Source organism: Peromyscus maniculatus, chromosome 4 (assembly GCF_049852395.1).
Source record: "Peromyscus maniculatus bairdii isolate BWxNUB_F1_BW_parent chromosome 4, HU_Pman_BW_mat_3.1, whole genome shotgun sequence".
Classification (NCBI taxonomy): Eukaryota; Metazoa; Chordata; class Mammalia; order Rodentia; family Cricetidae; genus Peromyscus; species Peromyscus maniculatus.
The window spans coordinates 79,648,292-79,668,454 of NC_134855.1; the positions used below are offsets into that span (position 1 = coordinate 79,648,292).

At 45.1% G+C, this 20,163-nt stretch overlaps 1 protein-coding gene across 5 annotated transcripts in view; it reads left to right on the top strand.

Annotated features, from left to right (window-relative positions):
- The window catches only part of Elf5 (E74 like ETS transcription factor 5), a 40,190-nt gene extending 26,742 nt beyond the window's left edge, over positions 1 to 13,448 (top strand). For all 5 annotated transcript variants that reach the window (XM_076570176.1, XM_006983626.4, XM_076570177.1 and 2 more), the window contains 5 exons: positions 1,005 to 1,238; positions 3,745 to 3,795; positions 9,616 to 9,678; positions 11,384 to 11,579; positions 12,070 to 13,448. In XM_076570176.1, the coding sequence (XP_076426291.1) occupies positions 1,005 to 1,238; positions 3,745 to 3,795; positions 9,616 to 9,678; positions 11,384 to 11,579; positions 12,070 to 12,166 (641 nt within the window). In that variant the 3' untranslated portion in view covers positions 12,167 to 13,448. The remainder of the gene's footprint in view (positions 1 to 1,004; positions 1,239 to 3,744; positions 3,796 to 9,615; positions 9,679 to 11,383; positions 11,580 to 12,069) is intronic.
- The last annotated feature ends 6,715 nt before the right edge of the window (positions 13,449 to 20,163 follow it).

Below are 20,163 nucleotides of genomic sequence, written 5' to 3' on the forward strand. Positions count from 1 at the left end.
ACAGCCATCAAAAAGTCTAAGTGTCTGGTACCTCCCCTTGTCTATTCTGATATCTTCCATTCTGTCTGTTTCTGATGAAAACATTGAGACAAGACTGTTGAGCACCTGGATAGGGTGCTACTGCAGATATCCCAGCCTCCAAGTCAGGACAGCTCCTGCAACTATCTGAGTATCTACACAGATCCTTTGAAGGAGTAGGTAGTCTGACCACAGGAAAGAATAAACCTTAAACCACCACCAGGAACACAGGAACATCAGTACAGCCAACTCCTCCATGATCTCCTTCCTCCACAGACATCGGTTATGGTGGTTGAAAGTCTACCACACTATGGGCAATGTCCAGTTAGCCCAAGACCCTTGTTAAAAGATAACCAGAGACTATGCACAAACAGGTAGCCAGCATGGGCATATTTCCATTAATACACAGAGACTCCAACCAGTTCCAGATAGAGTCCGGCACATAGAAGGCATCTAATAACTATTGAATGGATTGGTAATTCCTCAGGCACTGGCCTCCAAACTCTACAACTCTATAACTCCAAACTATAACAACCCTATAGGTCAAACATATTATTCCTGGTTTTCAGCTGTGGATTCAGAAGCCTAAATATCTATGGACCCTCCCCAAAAGGCACGCAGCTAAATCAGGATTTGAACCCAGGCCTTCAGAGCTCCTGAGTTCTTATTCCACGTTGCCTGAAGAATATTTTTGCTTTCCTTCTCTATTGGGTACCCTCCCCTTAAGCACCAGAAAGAGATATGATAATTTCCCATCTGCCTCAGACTCCCTCTGGCGCCAATAACCACCTACAGAATCCTATCTCTCTGGTCGTCTTTGCAGAGAAGATGACCTGGACCCTTGCAACTCCATGCCAGAACTAGAGCCCTTTTCTACCCACTGGGTAAGGGACAAGGATGCTAACATAACTGGACTATTCTTTGGAGCCCCTTGAAAGACTGTCGTCGTCCCCCCCCCCCCCTTAATTCTCTGTGCTCTGGTGCAGCCTGTGACTCCTACTGGACATCAGTGCACCCTGAATACTGGACCAAGCGCCATGTCTGGGAATGGCTCCAGTTCTGCTGCGATCAGTACAAGCTGGACGCCAACTGCATCTCCTTCTGTCACTTCAACGTCAGCGGCCTGCAGCTCTGCAGCATGACGCAGGAGGAGTTCATTGAGGCAGCCGGCATCTGCGGGGAGTACCTGTACTTCATCCTCCAGAACATTCGCTCCCAAGGTCAGTGCCAGGGAGCCTCAGGAGGAGGCCTGAGACTGGGACCGGGTCCCTGCTGAGAGGCTTTCCCCTCCCATGAGTCTCATAACCCAATGTTACCAGTGCTCAGTCACAAGCGCTCAGTAACCAGAAACTCTACTGTCCCGTGCTGAGAGTTTAGTCAAAAGGCAAGCAAGAGCCAGGAAAGCAAGTCAGGTAGGGTTTTGTATCAAGGAAAAGTAAAACTCAAGCCTGAGTAAGGAAGTCCAAAGCCAGGCTGAAAGCCTCAAACCAGGAAGTTCGAAACTGATTGAAACCATGAAAGGTGAGCAAAAAGAGCATCCTCGAGAGCAAAAAGAGCATTCTCCTTCTTCCCGGGCTAAGCAAAGAGGGAGACAATGAAAGAGACCTTCCCCCTTCCAATCTCTAGAGGAGTCCAAGAATTGCCTTTCTCAGTACATTCCTTTTGGTCAAGGATCCAATGACCAGAAGGTGGCACCAGTAGCATGGGAACACTATGAGCATGCGCTGTTTTTTTTCAAACCAGAAAGCTTTGAGAACGGCTGATTCTGGGTCCTAGAGATAGAGCAGCTGATGTAAGCAGCTCTGGCCAGACAGTGTACAGGGCCGCTTCACAGGCAGTCAGGACAAAATGAGAGCCAGGAAATCTGAAGGATCCATTGTGTTACTAGCACAGCCCTGGCTCTTAGACGTGGAAGCCATAGCACTATTCTCCATAGCGGACTGTCTGTCCGCTGGGAGAATAGACGACCCTCCCTAGGCTTCTTTGGAAGATCTAGAGAACAATTACTTGGCACAGCATATAAGGACACTAAGTAGCAGCTGTTTCTGTCGTTAATACAACTGGGGGAGCTGTGGGGGGAGACATGGGGGCGGGACACGGGGATGGGACACTAAAGCAGACACATCTATGTTTGATTTTAAGGAATCTTAAAATTTGTCAGTTATCTTGGAAAGGCTACTTCGGAAGACACAGGAGGCAGGAAGCTCCCTGCCACTGGGGAGCCAAGCTGTCTACCTGTCCCTCCTTGGAAGGCAGACTGTGTGCAAAGCAGAGATTCCCATTTGGGCGGAGAAACCTTCCAGCTCAGAGCACCTTCCAGCTCTGGGAGTCTGGGGCCTCCATTTGCTCCTCCCCATCTGGGGGCCTAAGGGCAAGGAAGCAGAGAGTGGTGACCCTGAGCTAGAAGTAGAAGCCTGTCCTGGGGGTGCGTACTCCCTAAATGGGGACAAGTCTGAGGGTGCCCCAGACACCCTAGGAGGAGGACCCTGGAACTCCATTCAGAAACCTCCCAAGGACCAGGTGTGGTTGCAAACATCTTTAATACCTGCTCCATTCAGAAGTCCTTCCTGTAAGGTTCCTCAGGAAAGTCTGTGTCCATGTGCCTCATGACCAGAGCTTACACTCCAGCAGTTTGTCCAGGACACAGTGGACTCACCACTCACCCTGGAATAATCACCGCTAGAACTATCTTTCATTCTAAGGTTTCTCCATTTAGACAAAAATTATATTCTGGGTAGCAATCTAGCTTGTGTCTTGTGTACCCTGTAGTCTAGGGCTCTGCAAGAACAGGACATTGAACAAGAAGTCTCAACGCAGGGAGGCACTAGAGGGGCCTCCAGAGCCCAGAGGATCATCTGGGTCAGTAGATACTGCAGTAAGATTTGACAGTCTGGAAGCATGGAGGCACTGGTCACCAGAGGGAGAGGTCATGGGAAAGCCTGGGCTTACAGAGCGGCTTCCACAACGAGAGACATGAAACATTTCTCATCAGTCCTGCCCCTGTTCTTGTTGGTCCTTTAGCCAGAGTGTCCCAATTGTGTTAGGAAAGAGAAAGTAGCCTTCATGGTGGACACCAGGTTAGGAAATAAGTGTCTGTTGACCTGGCCTGCTTCCTGGAAACATGATCTTAAACTCCAGCCCAGCTTACCACTCTACAGAGTAAGGAACCAGCATGGTCTTCCAATGAACTGAGGGTCCAAGTAGAGCTATGTGACTCTGAGCTTCTTATCATTCTCTTCCCTTTGGCTATCACAGTCATTCTGATCTCCAAGGACTACAGTCCCATGTCAGAAATCATAGGCCCAGGGCCAGAAGGGGGTAGAGTGGGTATTCAACCTCATATTCTCCTGAGACTAACCAATGAGCCCAGAGAGCCCGTGACTGGCAAAGCGCAAAGGCAACAGTGATCCAGCTCAGTGCAGAGCCCAGATTTCCTGGATCCTAGACAGGATTCACTCTCTTAGAGCTCAGTCAGCAGACCCGCAGAACCTTCTGGAATCTCTGGCATCGGTTGCTCTTCTTGGGTAACCTTTGAAAAAGAATGATGTTATTTGGCTTCAGGGTGGTTTTATAAGGGCCAGATGGTGTCCAAGTTTCCCTCTGACAAAACCCACCCCTCCGAGGGGAGAATTACTTCCCTTCCTCCAAAAACTCCCCTCCTTGTCTGGACAGCCCCCTGGACTGCATGGAATGGTTTGTGAGTCTCTCTTTCCCTTTCTTTCCCAGGTTATTCCTTTTTCAACGATGCTGAAGAGACCAAGACCGCCATCAAAGACTGTAAGTATGGCATTCAAACTGCCCAAAGCTATGCCCAAGCTATTGCTGGCCACTTGGATTTGATCCTGCTTTAACAACCACACTAGAAGGTCGATGGGCAAAACAAGCCAAGACTTGGAGAAAGAGTAGAGAGAAATGGGTTAAAAAACTGTAGGGGAAGGGGGTCTGTGGGACAATAACTCCGTGTCCTCCCCAAGACTCCGTTTCTCTGTCTATAAAATATCAGGACCCTCCTGGGTTGTGGTTAGTTTAAGAAGCAATGGCATTTGTACCTGATAAGGACCTTTCTGGTGCCTGCAGTGTGGATACTATAGAGCCAGTGCCCATTAGTCATGATACCAATGACTTCCAGCCATTAGAGGCCTTATGGTTGCTGATATTTCAGAATAACCTGAGCCCACTTAGTAGGTCAAATTGATAATTAGAAGATAATGGGGAGGTCTCAAGTGGCCTGTGATCCCAATGATTAGTCTCATTTCATTTCTGCAGATGGATGCTCGCATTTTTAAAATATTTTTATTTGTTCTTTGAGACTTTCATACATGTATGCAATATATGTTGATCATGTCTACCTCCTACTCTTCCCAACATGTTCCCCTCCCAACTTCATGCCTTTTCTTCCTTTTTAAAAAAATAATACATGATTCCAGTTAATATTGCCAATACATGTGTAAGGATGTGGTGCCATTCACTGGAGATAGCCAGCCACCCTAGAAAATGACTTCCCCCCAGCAGCCACCAACTACCAATACTTAAAATTACCATTTTTTAAAAAAAATGATTATTATCACTATTAATTACTTTGTCCTGTACAAAGACCCTGTCCAAGGGCTGAAAAGAGGTGTGGTCCTGGATAGGGCCCTGCAAAGAGTAGGCGGGTCACATGGAGCTTTCCAAGGCCCTTCTGAAAGATAGATCCAAAGGGACAGACAATGAGGGTTAGTTATATAGTTGTTAGGATTTTTAAGCTCTATGTTATTATGTGTGTCCGTGTGTGTCCGTGTGTCCGTGTGTCTGTGTGTGTGTGTGTGTGTGTGTGTGCAAGTGCACATCCCATAGTGCAAATATTGCAGTCAGAGGCTAACTCTTGGGAGGCAGTTTTTCCTTCCACTGTGAGTTGCAGGGATCAAACTCCGTCAGGCCTGCGCAGCAGGCACTTTTGCCTCCCAAGCCATCTTGCTGGGCCAGGAATTTTTTCCCTCTCCCTAAAATCCCAATTTAAGTTCTTAGACTTGTGATTAATTACAGTTTTGTGATTTTTGTTTGTTGGTTTGGGGACATTAGCACAAGAATAGCAACTTCAGTTGTGAAATGAGTCACCCCCATCCAGCCCCAAGGACCCTGGCTGGTCTTAGAAGAGAGGAGGAAGTAAAGCTTCCAGGGAACAAAGGCAACTGCCACATGGTCCTTGAAAAAGAGCTAGAAGGTGTGTCATTGGGTCCAAAGCAGTAGCCACTAGCCATATGTGGTCATTACTTAAAATTAAATAATGCTAAAATTCAAGTCCTCGGGAGCACTAGTCATGTTTTAAATGCACGGTCACAGCTAGCCAGGAGCCACCATATTGGATTGCTGGCATTCACCATCACAGAAGGTTCTCCTGGGCATTATCAGTGAAGAATCAGCAGCATCCACAGGAGGGATGGGAACTGAGTCTGAGAGCTGGACAAGGACAGATTTATGAGTGGTGGAGTTTGGGTTTCATGCTGAGCAAGCTGAGCAGCCACTGAAGGGCTGAAAGCATGGACATGGTAAAGGTCGTAACTAGATTTGAAGATCTCTTAGGCTGCTCTGTCTGAGTCAGACGGGAGTCTGCTATCTAGGAGGGCGGGGTGGTATACTGGAGGCTTCAGTAAAAATTGCTAGCTATCATTGTTTTTTAAGCACTTAACACTGTGCCAGATGTAGAGTCAGAAATCTAGACATATGAACTCACATGTACTCCCCCATCTCCATTTGCATCTGAAGAAACCTGGGGTGCAGCAACTTGAGAGTAAACACAACCCTGGGGCTGATTCCCACTTGTCCTTTCCGTGGCTCTGTGCTTAGACATCAAGCTACATGTATATACACATGTGCATAGTTGCTTCCAGGCCCTTCTGCTTGTTCTCCTGCCACTTAGTGGAGACCCAACACTCCTGGGACGTGTCTACTTCTGAGTCTAGCTTGACAATGATCCGTAGTGAGGATCTTCAACTCAGTTCCCACCAAAAGTCCAACAAACCACAAAGTCATCAAAACTGGCTAAGGAGAAGCAGTCCAACCCTCGATCACATTTCCTTTCCTCTCTACATGTCCCCACCCTCCTCCACTATAGGACGTCAGTAGAGGCCACACCATGCCCAAGAAGAGAGCTGATGCTCTTGGGTTCATGGCTAGCATCTCCTGCTCTTGGGCCTTGGAGTATCTCTGTGCCATGCTAGTGTAGGGTGGGCTTTTCGGATGGACTGACAGTATCATGGGCTGCAATGGGCTTGGTTTTGAAACCCTATGCCCAGGCCTCCATCCTAGCTTCTGGAGGACACCCGACTATGATTTCAACCAACAAATGGTAATAAACCCCTTGGCTCTGTTTTAAGTTTCCAATCTCAACCAGGGCTGCCCAAGCCTCATAGACAGTAAGGGGGCTAAGCCTCCCCTCAGGCCCTACCAGCCACCTAAGCTGCATGAATACAGATGATACACACACACACACACACACACACACACACACACACACACACACGGAGGCTACTATTTGCAGAGAAACAGAGTTCCCTCAGGGTACTGCAGCAGACCAACAGCTCATCTTGGCAAAAGGTTTAATCAAGCACCTGCCTCAAGATCGGGTTGGCAGTAAGGACTCCACCTCCTCTGCCTCAGCCCCTACCTCAATAACTAGATTTTAAAAAAGAGATTTGGAACCTCCTCAGCCCATGAAGGCCTTCAAAGTCCCCTGGACCTGGGACAGTTAGGACAGAGTGATGTGACCTGAACCATCTCCATGTCCCCTGTGATGCCTCCTGCTCTTTGCTCCCGGCACACCAAATAGCCTCCATCCCAAGCACAAGGGCCTGTAGAAACGAAAAGCATGCCCTTTCCCTGGCTCTTCTTGTCACTCAATGAAGGCTTCTTATCCGTTCCCAGTCACTGACTTGCCTTTGTTTATTGTTATGGCTCCACTTGCTTCTCCCCTAAAAGACTCAGTGCCACAATGGCGAAGTCTAGAGACTGGGACAGACACAGCACAAAAGAGGCAGTGACGGCTGTTCAGCCCATATGAGCTAAACGCTCACGCGGTGCCTGCCAAACGCCTCCTGAGAGGACATGATGGCATCCTGGTTGTGAGTGTTAGCCCTAGGATGGGAACTCTGGATTCAAGCCCCCGCTCCACACCTGGACAAAACACTTTAACTCTCTGGGCTTCAAACTCCTCCTCAATAAAATGACAATCATGTCATCCAGGGTTGTTGCAGGACTGTGATGTTGCATATAAGGACTCCATCTAAGAAGCACTCGGCATTTAGTAAGGGCTCCATAAGAAGCATCAGCTTGCCGGGCGGTGGTGGCGCACGCCTTTAATCCCAGCACTCGGGAGGCAGAGGCAGGCGGATCTCTGTGAGTTCGAGGCCAGCCTGGGCTACCAAGTGAGTCCCAGGAAAGGTGCAAAGCTACACAGAGAAACCCTGTCTCGAAAAATCAAAAAAAAAAAAAAAAAAGAAGAAGCATCAGCTTTAGCAGAGACAAGGCGAGATGGATTTCGAAGGAAGAAGAAACACACTGTGATCCCAGAAACACATGGGTGCTCTTAGATCTCAGGTGGGAGGGTGGGGGCTCTAGCCCAGGAGGTGGCTTCAGGGAAGGGTTCTGAAGAGGCTCTGTGAGAGTGAGAATCCACTGGGTGGAGTGGTGGGTGAGGAAAGTGTGCAAAAATACTGAGGGCCAGGAAAGTCACACCCATCGAAACCAACTAACCTCAGAGATGAGAGAAAGTTGGGGTGCAGAAAGAGATAAGGTTGGAGGGCTGGGTATGGCCCAGTTTATAAAAGGCCTGCCTAATGTGATAGCCTTCGTCCTGGTGACAAAAGGGGACCACTTCGGGAGTGATATGACCCAGTGGCACAGAATGCAGAACCTGGGCAACAGTGTACACAGGACACCCTTTCCTCCCAAGATGGCATGTCTATTCCTTTGTCCCATTAGTACACATCCCAGTCTATACCGTCAGTGTGATTAGTGTAGTGTAGTGGCTGAGGAGATCACTTATTTAATACCTGCTGTATACTCAGCACCGTGCTAGGTCCTGAGGGAATACATAGGCAAAGACAAATCCTGCCCTCTAGTGGACACAGACTGTAAACCACACAGACAAAGGTGTCATGAAGGAGTTCAAAGGCAATTAAGGGAAGTAGATGTGGGATTCTAAGTGGTAGCCTAGGGGCACATATGTGTGATTACAATTTTCATGGTTGGAGGAGGCCAGTCCTGACAGGTGGATTTGAGTCTAGGCTGAGATGAGGATGTGAATACCCAGATAGTAAAGGAACGAGCATTCTGGGCAAAGAGCAACATAAGGCTGCCCCGAGGTGGACTATGCCTGCAAGTGAGGAGGAGCTTGTGTGGCTGAAGCAAAGTGAGCACAGGGCTGGGAGGACAGACAGATTCAAGGTGGTAGGGGGTACATCTGGTTCTGGTAGTCTATTAAAACTTCATATACTTTGGGACAATGCATGTGTGGGTATCTCAGATTATCAATTACAACACAATAATACATAATTCAATTCAATATTGGGTTAACATCTTGCTTCCTTCATTAATTCTAATCTCTTTGTTTTTATTATGTCCCTTCCAATCTATTCTCCACACAGTCACAAGAGGTGTCTTCTTACAATGTGGGTCTTTGAGCTAGGGATGTGGCCCAGTCAAGCAGTTTGTGTAGCTCACATGAAGTCTTGGCTTCAATTCCCAGCGTGGTACAAATTGGAAACGGTAGTATATGCCTGTATTCCCAGCACTCGTTCAAGAGGGGGAGGGAGCAGGGCCAGGAGTTCAGGATCACCCAAAATACAGTGAAGCTCAATGCCAGCATGAGCTATGTAACGCTCTGCCTCAAAAAAAAAAAAAAAAAAAAAAAAAAAAAAAAAAAAAAACATGGAGATGGAGGTGGGGGTGAGGGCAATTTACTTTACTTTAATATAAAATCCCAAACCGTCATCCAGCCTCCAAAATCATGACCTGCCACAGCCTGCAACCTACGTGGATGGCAGCAGCACCTCCCACCCTCTCTAGCTATAGGGTGTGCAAGCTTCCTGAGTACTTGGGATGGCAAGAGCAGAGTGCACACTACCTAAAACCAAAGTAGAGCTCCCTCTACCTAAAACCCTCCTGCTTTTCCTCCTCTTCCTCCTCTTCGCCTGTCCCCCTCCCTTCTTGTCCCTTCCCCTCTCTCCCCCTCTCCCTCCTTCCCCTCTCCCTCCTTCTCCCCCAGTTCATAATGTAGCCGTCTCCCCTTGTGAGAGCCTCCCTCATAAAGTAACCACTTCTCTCCCTCATTCTCTATACAGTGTCACGTATTGATGACGTTTCAAACAACAGGTGATTTGTCTGCTTCCCCTGGGCTTCACCTAGCCCTACAAGTGAGTAGGGACTCCGTGGGAGTGTTCTCTCTTGTATTCCAGCAGGAGCCCAGCAGGCACTTACAGCAGGTCCCAGGATGGAGCACATCCCATCCCTCCATCTCCTAACCAGCCTAAAGTCTCCGATTGCAAAGGCTGGCAGTTGACTTCCGCTCTCCGGGATGCCGTTTGAGGCTCCCCACAGCCATGGGTCCTTCTGTTTCAGATGCTGATTCCAGTTGCTTGAAGACAAGTGGCATGAAGAGTCAAGACTGTCACAGTCGAACAAGTAAGAGCAGGGACACCATTTGTCTTCCTTGAGGCAGTTTTTCTTTGGAATTAAGTGTTGGAGTGGGACCAGTCACTTCCCCGGGAAGGTAGTGGAGACATCAACGACTGCTTTCGTACATGGGATCAAAATCATTCTTTTCACTTGGGCATCATATTTTAAGAATTAGAGAAATGTTCTGGCTGGGTTCTGTTACGGAGGGAGAGTTTTCTGTTTCCTAGTCCACTGTGTGGTCTTCTCACTGATGTACTCAGGGGAAGAGAATAAAGGCAGCGTGGGGAATTGGCCAGCCCATGAGCCTTTCCCAGTGCTGAGGTCTGCCCTGCAAGCAGTCACCCTGTGCTAGGCCTGTGTCTAGCCACTTGCCATGCATTAAACCATCAAACCCTCGAGCCCACAGTATGACACAGGCACCTTATTACTCCTTTGATGCTGACAGCAACTAAAGAGACTGCATTTCCAGGGCCAGGAAGAGGCAAATTCCAGACCCAAACCCAGGCAGTCAAAACCCAGTCAGTCTTACCCATCCCTCAAGGCACAAGAGTAATGCCAGCTCCTTGTGATAAATGAAAACTGCAGAATGGCTGTGGGTACCAGATCTTATTTTTAAAATGAATGTATTTGTTTATTTTACATCCTGGCCACAGTTTCCCCTCCCTCCTCTCCTCCCAGTCTCTTCCCCCACCTCCCTCTGTTCCCTCTTCTGTTTATGTTCAGCTCATGATTAGGCGGAAAGGGTAGGTCTCCCATCTTAATGCAACCCTCTTGCCCATTAGAAAGGAGTGAGCTCATGAGGAGCCATAGTGCTTTAAATCTCATGTCTCTGTGTGGGAATTTTGCTTATAGTTTATCAGATAACAAACGTTTTCCAACTTAGTAAGGCTCTAAGCAGAGCATGCAAAGTGAACAGTGTCCAGTGCAACAACAGTTCTCATAGGTTAATCAAAAGTTACACCTCTCTCTCCCTCCCTCCCTCTCCCCCCCCCTCTTCTTCCCCCTCCCGCTCTCTTTTCTTTTAACATCCCTCATTTTTTTTTTGGTTTTTCGAGACAGGGTTTCTCTGTGTAGCTTTGCACCTTTCCTGGAACTCACTTTGTAGACCAGGCTGGCTTCAAACTCACAGAGATCTGCCTGTCTCTGCCTCCCGAGTGCTGGGATTAAAGGCATGTGCCACCACCGCCCGGCATATTTTTTAATTGTTTGAGATTATAATTACATCATTTCTCCCTTCCCTGTCCTCCTTCCAAAACCTCCCATATACTCCCCTCCCTCTCCTCCAAATTCATGACCTCTTTCCCACTAATTGTCATTACGTGCATATATGTGTAGACATGTGCATTCCTAAATAGAACCTATCCAGTCCGTATAACGTTACTTGTATTATGTTTCCAGGACTGACCATTTGGCACTGAACAGCCAATTGGTGTGCTCTTCCCTAAGGGGGGCCACCTCTCCCCCTCCCAGCTTCCCTCAGTTGCCTGTCGTTCTTGTGTAGGATTGAGGCCTCGTGGGCTTTTCCCTGTCCAGTTTGGCATGTCCATTGGTGTCTTCCTTGTTCAGCTCATGATTAGGCAGTCATGTTGGTGAGACTTCATGGGTGTCATTTATGATGTTACTAGAAAACACAATCTCTCTTTAAAAAAAAAAAAAAAAAAAGCCAGTTTAAAAAGAAAGAAGTCGACTTTATTCTGTTTCTTTCCCAAAGGCCTCCAAAGCTCTCACCTGTGGGAATTTGTCAGAGATTTGCTTCTGTCTCCTGAAGAAAACTGCGGCATCCTGGAATGGGAAGACAGGGAGCAGGGTATTTTCCGAGTGGTTAAGTCAGAAGCCCTGGCCAAGATGTGGGGACAAAGGAAGAAGAATGACAGGATGACATATGAGAAGCTGAGCAGAGCCCTGAGGTACGCGAGCAGCATCGGACATCATGAGCCTGCAAAGAGGAGTTACATAAAATAGCCAGCCACAGAAAATCTCACTGTTTTCACAGCGTTCCCCCCGCTTTATATGAAAGGGTCAGGAGCTAAACCTCTTCTTAGTTTCAGGTGGGATTATGGCTTGTAAAGTGACCCACCATCCTTTTCAGTTTTGGCAGCATTCCCGGGGGGTGGGGGTGGTGAGGAGGGGGGGGATCACCCTGAACCCAAGCCATCATGCACACACACACACACACACACACACACACACACACACACACACACACGCTGAACCGACGGTGGTGAGGTTCAGTCTTCAAGGTGTCTGGGAAGGGTTTAAGTGTAAGGTAATAACAGGGTGTGGAAATACCAGGGTAGGCAAAGCCCTGTCACCCGAGAGGAGCAAGGAATGTTTACGCGCTGTTGTTTTCTCGGGGTGCAAACCTTCCCTGGATCTCTCTTCTGCTTGCTTCCACAGATACTACTATAAGACGGGGATTTTGGAGCGGGTTGACCGGAGGTTAGTGTACAAATTTGGAAAGAATGCGCACGGGTGGCAAGAAGACAAACTATGATCTATGCCGACACCAAGCTCCTTTGATGGATTTCTGTTGTTTGAAACAATCAGATCAAAATAGACAGATGAAAGTCTTCTCCTCCCCCCTCCTCCTCCCCCTCCTCCTCTTCAAAACCTGCAAACACGATGATAAAATTTCTTCACATCTCCACTTACATTTGGATTCGGTTGTTGTCTATTGGGGTGACGGCAGAGACCCTCAAGCAGTCGCCTTCATCCCAAGGGGGAGGCAGGGATGGTCTGGTGTGGCAACTTGGTGAGACATTATTTCCCTAATGAAGTGTTTGGAGCCAAGGTAGTCAGTGTTGGGGGTGCTGCTTTAAAAAAAGGGCCGCATTGCACCGTTAAGGACACCGTTAAGATCATGTGATCCTCCCATTCCAGAGGTTCTGAGTGGTCAACTGAGGCAGCTCACCTGGGATTAATTTTTAGGAGAGCGTGAGATGTAAGATGTGCTTATTTTAGATTTGAAATTATTAGTCATATTCCATAGAAGACTTTCTTAATAAAAAAAGCTAAGCCACTAAGCTGGGACCTAATTGGATGTAGCCTAAGTTAATAATAAGTTTCTTAACCAGATCATCGTTTTGCCACTTAGCCACAGTCATGTGACCCGCAGCCAATCCGTTTGAACTTACATACTTGTAATTATTCACATTGGGAGTTGTGACTGAGATCACTGCCCCCTTTTTCCCCACTGGTGCCTAGCGTCCTTTCTACAGAGACCTAGTCAACAGACATGTGCATTAATTTCTAAATCACTGCTGTTTCTGTGATTCAAACTGTCCACATGATCGATTCAGAATTCATTGATTCCCCCTGGGGCTAAGACGTTAAACCCTTATAGAGCAGAAAATGTCCTAACAGCCCACAACAGCCGAACACATCGCCAGTCTCTTTTCTTTACTTGCCTGATGAGTATGCAAACTCTACAATAGATTCTCTTGACAAAAAATAAGAACAGCGAATTGACATCAACAAACATTCATGGTTAAAGTCTACACTGACATCCCCTCATCTGCCATTGGCATGCAAGGTGTTAATGACCTGCAACAAGGTTGACTGCCCCTGAACCTGAGCTCCTCCAGAGCTGGGCTGGCAAGTGATGAGGCACTGAATAGCAATGCAGGCTGAAGACCTCTATGTTTAGAGTTTAACCTCAAAAGCAACTTGTTTTAAAAAATGTGAATTACTGTAAAATAATCTATTTTTGGATTCATGTGTTTTCCAGGTGGATATAGTTTATAAACAATGTGAATAAAATATTTAACATGTTCAAATGTCTGTGTATTATTCAATAAGGCAACCTGAGAACCTTTGAAGGCCCATTTTCTAGAAGCTGGGAATGGAGATGTTTTTTAAAGGGCCTTCTAAAATCTAAGAAATATTTGGAGAATTCCTGCTCACTACCTTCAGATACCATAAAAATTTCTACTACTGAATGGAGATCACAGAACAGTATGACCAACAAAGACATTTTTTTCTCAGCTTTATGTTATTTAATGTGTATGAATGTCTTGCCTGCATGTATGTATGTGTACCCAGTGCCCATAGAAGTCAGAATGCACTGGATCTCTGAAACCAGAGTTATGGATGGTTATGTGTAGCATGAATTGTTAGAAAGTCTTATTAATAAAATCAAACCTGGAGCCAGGTATTAGGGTGAATGCTGGAATATCAGAGAAGCAGAACAAGCCACAGCCACCTCACCTTGCCAATTCCTCAGCTGATCCTGTTTCCTCTGGGTCCTCATCCAAATGGATCTCAGCTGAACTGTTGCTCAAAAGCCTGAAGGCTTAACCAAGCCCTAGTTCCTGGTTTTCACACCTTATATACCTTTCTGCTTCCTGCCATCACTTCCTGGGATTAAAGGCATGAGTCACCATGCCTGGCTGTTTCCAATGTGGCTTTAAACTCACAGAGACCTAAATGGATCTCTGCCTCCCAAGTGACAGGATTAAAGGTGTGCCACCATTTTCTGGCCTCTATATCTAGTGGCTATTCTGTTCTCTGACCCCAGATAAGTTTATTAGGGTGCACAATTTTTGGGGAAACACAATATCTCCACAGTTATAGACGGTTCTTAATTGCTGAGCCATCTCTCCAGCCCCCAATAAATACATTTGTGTTTGAAGTTCATGGTGTTTGTTTTTTTTTTTTTTTTTTTTTTTTTTGGTTTTTCGAGACAGGGTTTCTCTGTGTAGCTTTGCGCCTTTCCTGGAGCTCACTTGGTAGCCCAGGCTGGCCTCGAACTCACAGAGATCCGCCTGCCTCTGCCTCCCGAGTGCTGGGATTAAAGGCGTGCGCCACCACCGCCCGGCATCATGGTGTTTGTTTTGTACTTTGCTACTTTTGAGGTTGTATTTTATTTCTTGGTGGGAACTATCTTAAAAACAATAGGCTTAAAAACAATAACCAAAAAAGACTTTTAAAAAATCTGAACTCGAGTTTCTGTGGGAGCCCGTTCTGGGGTTCCTCGTGGCTTTACCCAGCAGGTCCGAATAGAGGATGATCAGGACCACGGGCCTGAGTGCAGGTGTCTGAGATGGCCTGCACTTGGCTGTGCTGGGGGAGGAGGTCTTTTGCTCCACCCCTTGGCGTCTCTATAAAAACCCTGGACCAGAGACAGTCCGGGCCCGTTGGAATAGGTTCCAGGCCCTCTCGAGGCTATCCTTTATTTTCTATCTGTTTATCTCCGCAAGATTCTCCGCTATAAATACTTCTATCTAATATTTCCTGCTGCTCGCACTCAAGAAAACTCTGGGAAGCTGTGGGGGTGGTGGGTAAATGCCCCACAGAATGGCGCCGTGAACAGGGACTAAAGAAAAAAAAGGGACTAAAGAAAGGGGAAAAAAGGGACTAAAGAAAAAAAGGGACTAAAGAAAAAAAGGGACTAAAAAAAGGAACAAAAAAGGGGGGACTAAAGACAAATGAACAGGGACTTAAGACAAAGTAATAGGGACTAAAGATAAAGGAAAATAATAGTTTTATTACAGAGTTTTTGGTGAAAGTGCTGAGTTAGCCCTGCCAGTGGAAAGGCATGCCGGTGTTATGGAATATATATATATTTATATATATATTTTTTGGGAAGGCAGGCGTTTTATCCTCGAGAGAAAAGGAAAGCGGACTGGAAGGATGTCCGATGCTGCAGCGAAATTCTCTTCTGTCAAAATTTTCTATCTTCTATCCCTTTCTCAATTTCTATCTGTGATAAGTATAAGGTATAGGATAGTAATATAGTTTAGGAAAAACTTAGAAGTGTAAGATTGTGTAGGAAAAAATAAGTAAGGCAACTAGACAGAAAAACTCTTCAACTTTCTAACTTTGGGGGCTTTGAAAGCAAACTGGGGAAAAAAATCTTTCTTTGGGCTTTATGGGTAGTAAAAAAGCTCTTCTTGGAGCTTATGGGGAAGGAAAAGTTTCCTATGGAAGCTTTTGACCTGGGGACAGCTGAAATGCTAAGTCCAAGCGGCAGGAGAAAGTAATTTCTCCCTGAGGCAAAAATGGGGGTGTAAGAAGTCAAAGTTTAAAGTTGGGAAGTTTTGGGAAAAGTTGGTCTTTCTCCTGGGGGGGAAGAAATCTTTCTCTTAAGCTATAAAGCTTTTCTTGGAAAATTTGGGGGGGAAAACCTCTCTAAAAAGCCTTAATCTTGCTCAAAAGCTCTCTTAAACTTAACTAAATTTGTCCAGAGGACAAAAATTAGATTCACCTGAAGATATTAGTATGGGGACGACCTGTGATTAGCTCTAAGGGAAAACAACAAACCTCTTAAGACAGCAAAACCTCTAAGTTCTCTTTCAAGCTTTAAAAATCATCCCTGCAATGCAGGAGGCAAGGACAAGTTTCTAAAAACCCCTTCTAAGCTCTGTCTCTTCAAGCTAGTAATAGACAGTGGGTCAGAGTACCCTGAGGGAAACGCTTGGGAGAGTGTGGGTGAAGAGCTACAAAGAGCCCAAAAAGGGCAGGAAACTTTACCTGAGAAAAGCAAAATAGTCAAGCTTCACAGTTACAGCTGAGCTGAGGCAGCAAAGGTTTTGAGTGAGCATTTCAGAATGAAAAGGTGCTCCTAATCCTCCTAATGCAAAGATCCCCTGAAGCAATGCAAACTGTTAGCATTGTATCCTCACTTTTGACCAAAAACCCAGAGGTGACTGGCCAGCATCTCTGAGTTGGAGTGCATTTTGGGGATACTAGGGTTCCTGCAGTGGTAAACTTCCTGGAGCACAGAGCTGAGGCAGGAAGGTGCAGGACCCAGGGGAAGATTGCTAATGAACAAGCAAGCTAAAACCTGTGGGAACGGCACAGTTGTCCACTTTCCTACAAGTCCCGGGTTGAAAGGTCCACAACTACAAAAAGAAATCTGAGAAAAAGCTTTCCTATTAGAGAAAGGACCTTTCTGGGAAAACAGTAAAGCTGAACTGGGTCTGAAGCAGTCGTGCTGCCGAGTCAGAACGCTGTCTGGGGAAAGAGCCCAGCCAGGGCAGAACAGAACTATCCAGGAGTAAAGCTTTCTTTTCTGTCAGAGAAAGCATCTCTTTGAGAAAGCTTTGTTTCAACTGACTCCCGATGAGATGAGGGAGTGTAGCCCTAAGGGGTGATTGACTCTGGCATAAGCTCTGTCCTTGAACACCCAGACAAGCAAATGCAACCCACTGGGGGACTGGGCCAGGTGAAGGCCTGATGAGGCAAAACACCTGTCCTAATGGGAGTTTAGAAACGGCAAAAACCTCCCTTGTTAAATTGTTCAGTCTGTACGCAAACCATAGACCCTGAAAACAGAAACGGACAAAAAGCCCCTACCTTCAGTAGCAGGGAAAGCCGCCACTGTAGTGTCGGAAACTGTTTCTGGGGTAGAGGGGATAAACTGAGCCCAAACTGGATACTGTCAGGGAGAAATACTCTGAAGAAACAGAGGGAACAGATTCCTCCCCAGAAAATGCATGACCTGAAAAAGCTGCTTGAGTTTGAGGCAGATTCGGGGGAGAGAAAAAGCCCCTACCTCCAAAAGCAGCTAGCAGAGGTACAGAGCCGCAGACAGATAGCTGAAGCTCTGCATCTGGGGAAGGAAGGAACAAGCAAAATGAGAATAAAATCAGTGGGAGAAAATCTCTCTGAAGGAGCTATGGAAAAGCTCTGTTGTACATGATCTTGTTTTTCACTGACTGGCTAAGGCAAGCACAAGCCCCGAGCAAAGTTGCTATCAGAAATGCCAGCATCAATGCCGGCTAACGAGGCAGGTGTGGTTCTGATCCAGGGCCAGTGTCTGATGAAGTTAAAACACCTGTTAAAGCCAGCTGAGGAGAATAGAAACCTCCCAATGTGCCATAGCTGAAAATGTAAAATGCTTGTTCAAATCTCCCATTGCAAAAGCAAAAAAACTTTGTTCAAACCTCCTGGGCAAGAATTTGTAAGCAAGTCTGGTAAAAAGAGAACCAGTTGACTCTCAGACCCAAAAAGAACTATGGAAAATGATATAAGGGACTGATATGGGACTGATATTATTATGGACTGATATAAGGGAAATGCATTCTGGGAAAGGTAGTTTTTCTGCTAAAGATGGTGACATTGCCCTGAAACACTTTTGTCAGCTCAAAAATACGTTCATGGTAAACTTAAAATACAGCCTTTAAAAAGAATAAGGAGGAAAATCATCTAAGAGTTTAAGTGTCAGTTCCAATGAAAAATTGAAAGGATACGGAACTAGGCGCTTCGCGGTTTGGGGCTCCATTGGTAAAATGCCTTATTTACCCTAATAGTTGTGAAAAGTTTTTACGGTAGTTGGGTGACAAAAAGCTACCTATAAGAGCAAACAAGCCACTTTAAAATCCTTAAAACAAGGGAAAGCAGTTTATACACTGAATTTTGTCTTAGATATGAAAAAACTTGTTGAAATTTAAAAAGTTCTTTGCCTTTTGAACAAACTGCCTGCAATGAGTAATTCCTTTGCAAATCTAATAAGGAGACAAGGAAACAGGCATTCAAAAAAGAAATGACTGCTTTATAGATGGGAAACAAACTTCAGAAAATCTAGCTGTCTTACAAAAGAGTTGCTTTACCTGAAAGTTCCCTATAAGAAATCAATGCTAAATATCACCGCTTGCTAATAACATCAGGAGTTAAAGCTAATGAAGTGAAAATACTAAATCCTGAAACTCAAGTGAAATGGAAAGATCCCTGCTCGGGATTATGGAAGGGTTCCAATCCTGTTTTAATATGGGGTCGAGGACATGTTTGTTTTTTCACAAGAGGAGAATGAAGCTCGGTGGTTACCGGAGCGTTTGGTAAGGAGCGTGGAACTAAGAAAAGTCAGCTCCCATGACGTTCCTATAAAGGAACCAGAATGAAAGTGGCTCGATTGGTGTTTCTGAGGTTTTGTCACTGGTTAATGCAAACAGTGAGGAAATAAGAATTTGGAGCTGTGCCCCTTTTGGCTTTACTAGCTCCTTTAGAAAAATACTTTATATCACCTAATATACTTTATACTTTATATCACCTAATAGCTGTGCAGTATTTGGTGATGAGCTTCACCCTCAGTGTGAAGTGAAGTTTTTCCATAGAACAAACCAAAAGTGCTGCTGTAATAAAAATGTTTGTCTGAATTGAGGCATTTAGGGGGAACTATTATGAATTTGGGTGAAGGGACAGCCTCTAGTTAAAAACCATCTACCGCTGACAGTACATCTCTGCCGGTTCGGAAAGGCCAAGAGAACTCGGCAACTTTGGGGTGTGGCTTTGTCCTGAGAATGTTACAATCCCCTAGCAACAAGTATCACAACTCTATAATGACAACACTCACTAAATCCCAGTGCTTTATAACAAAGCTGACTATAAACTCTAAACTTTAGAAATGATGTACATACTTCCTGTCTAGTTAAGAGAATCTTTATAATAGAGATAGTGATAATAATTAAGAGTAAGAAATAGAAAAATAAAAATAAGATACGTGAGTTTATAGAAATTATTCTGTCTTGTTAGATCTGTGTTAAGAAATCTTTAGGTGTTTGCTAAGTTAGATATATGCTAATGGTAGCCTATATAAGTTTGTAAAATAGATCTATAGAGTTCCTTTAAGAATATAAGCTTGTAAGAAGTATCTAAGGTAGTCTTAAGACATGTAGTAATAAGCTTGTAAGATGCTAGTTGTAAATGTAAGTTTAAGTAAGAAATAAGATGGAATGAATATAAGTATATAAGAATTAATAAGAAATATATTTGCTAAAGTAGTTCTATAGTTTCCTTAAAGTATAAATAAGTAGATGTTAATATGTGAGTTTGTAAAAATGTGTAATGTTGAGTGAGTTTATGCTTAAGCACATGTTATGTGAGTTTGTGAAAAAGTGTAAATGTTAAGTGTGAGTCTATTAATGTATATGGTGAAAACACCTGAGACACAGGAGATAGTGTCCTAGTAGACTGCAAGGTAGGCAGTCTGAATGGTTTCAAAAGCTCCAGAAGCCGCTAAGAAGCTAAGAATGGCGGACGCCAGAACCAGCACAAGGCATCCGCAGCTGAGATCCGTGGAATATCAACGCAGCACAGAAAAACCTGAACTAACAGCAAAAACGGTGCGGTTCAAAATATTACTATAACTAAAAAGGTCTGTCTGTGAGAACAAAAGTTGCAGAGACGCTTGTTTGAACAAAAATTATTAACTGCAAAAAGTTTTGGTTGAAAAACGTCTCTTCATATTTGGAAGTGAAAGCCTGATACCAGAATTTTTCTTGTTTGAACTTTTTGAACTTAAAAATGAGATAAAATTACAAAAAGATTTTGGTTATGGATTTCCCATATTTGGAAGGCTAGTACCAGAATTTATCATTTGAATTTTGGTACTTAAATGAAATGAACAATAGAGATTTCATTACAATGAGACAATTTTGAGCTTACTTATAGTAATGACCTAGGAACGGTTTTCTGGAATTGGGTTAAAAATGGAACTGTTTAAATGAAGAAATGTATTTCTACTTAGAATCGAGATGCAATTTTGTGTATGCA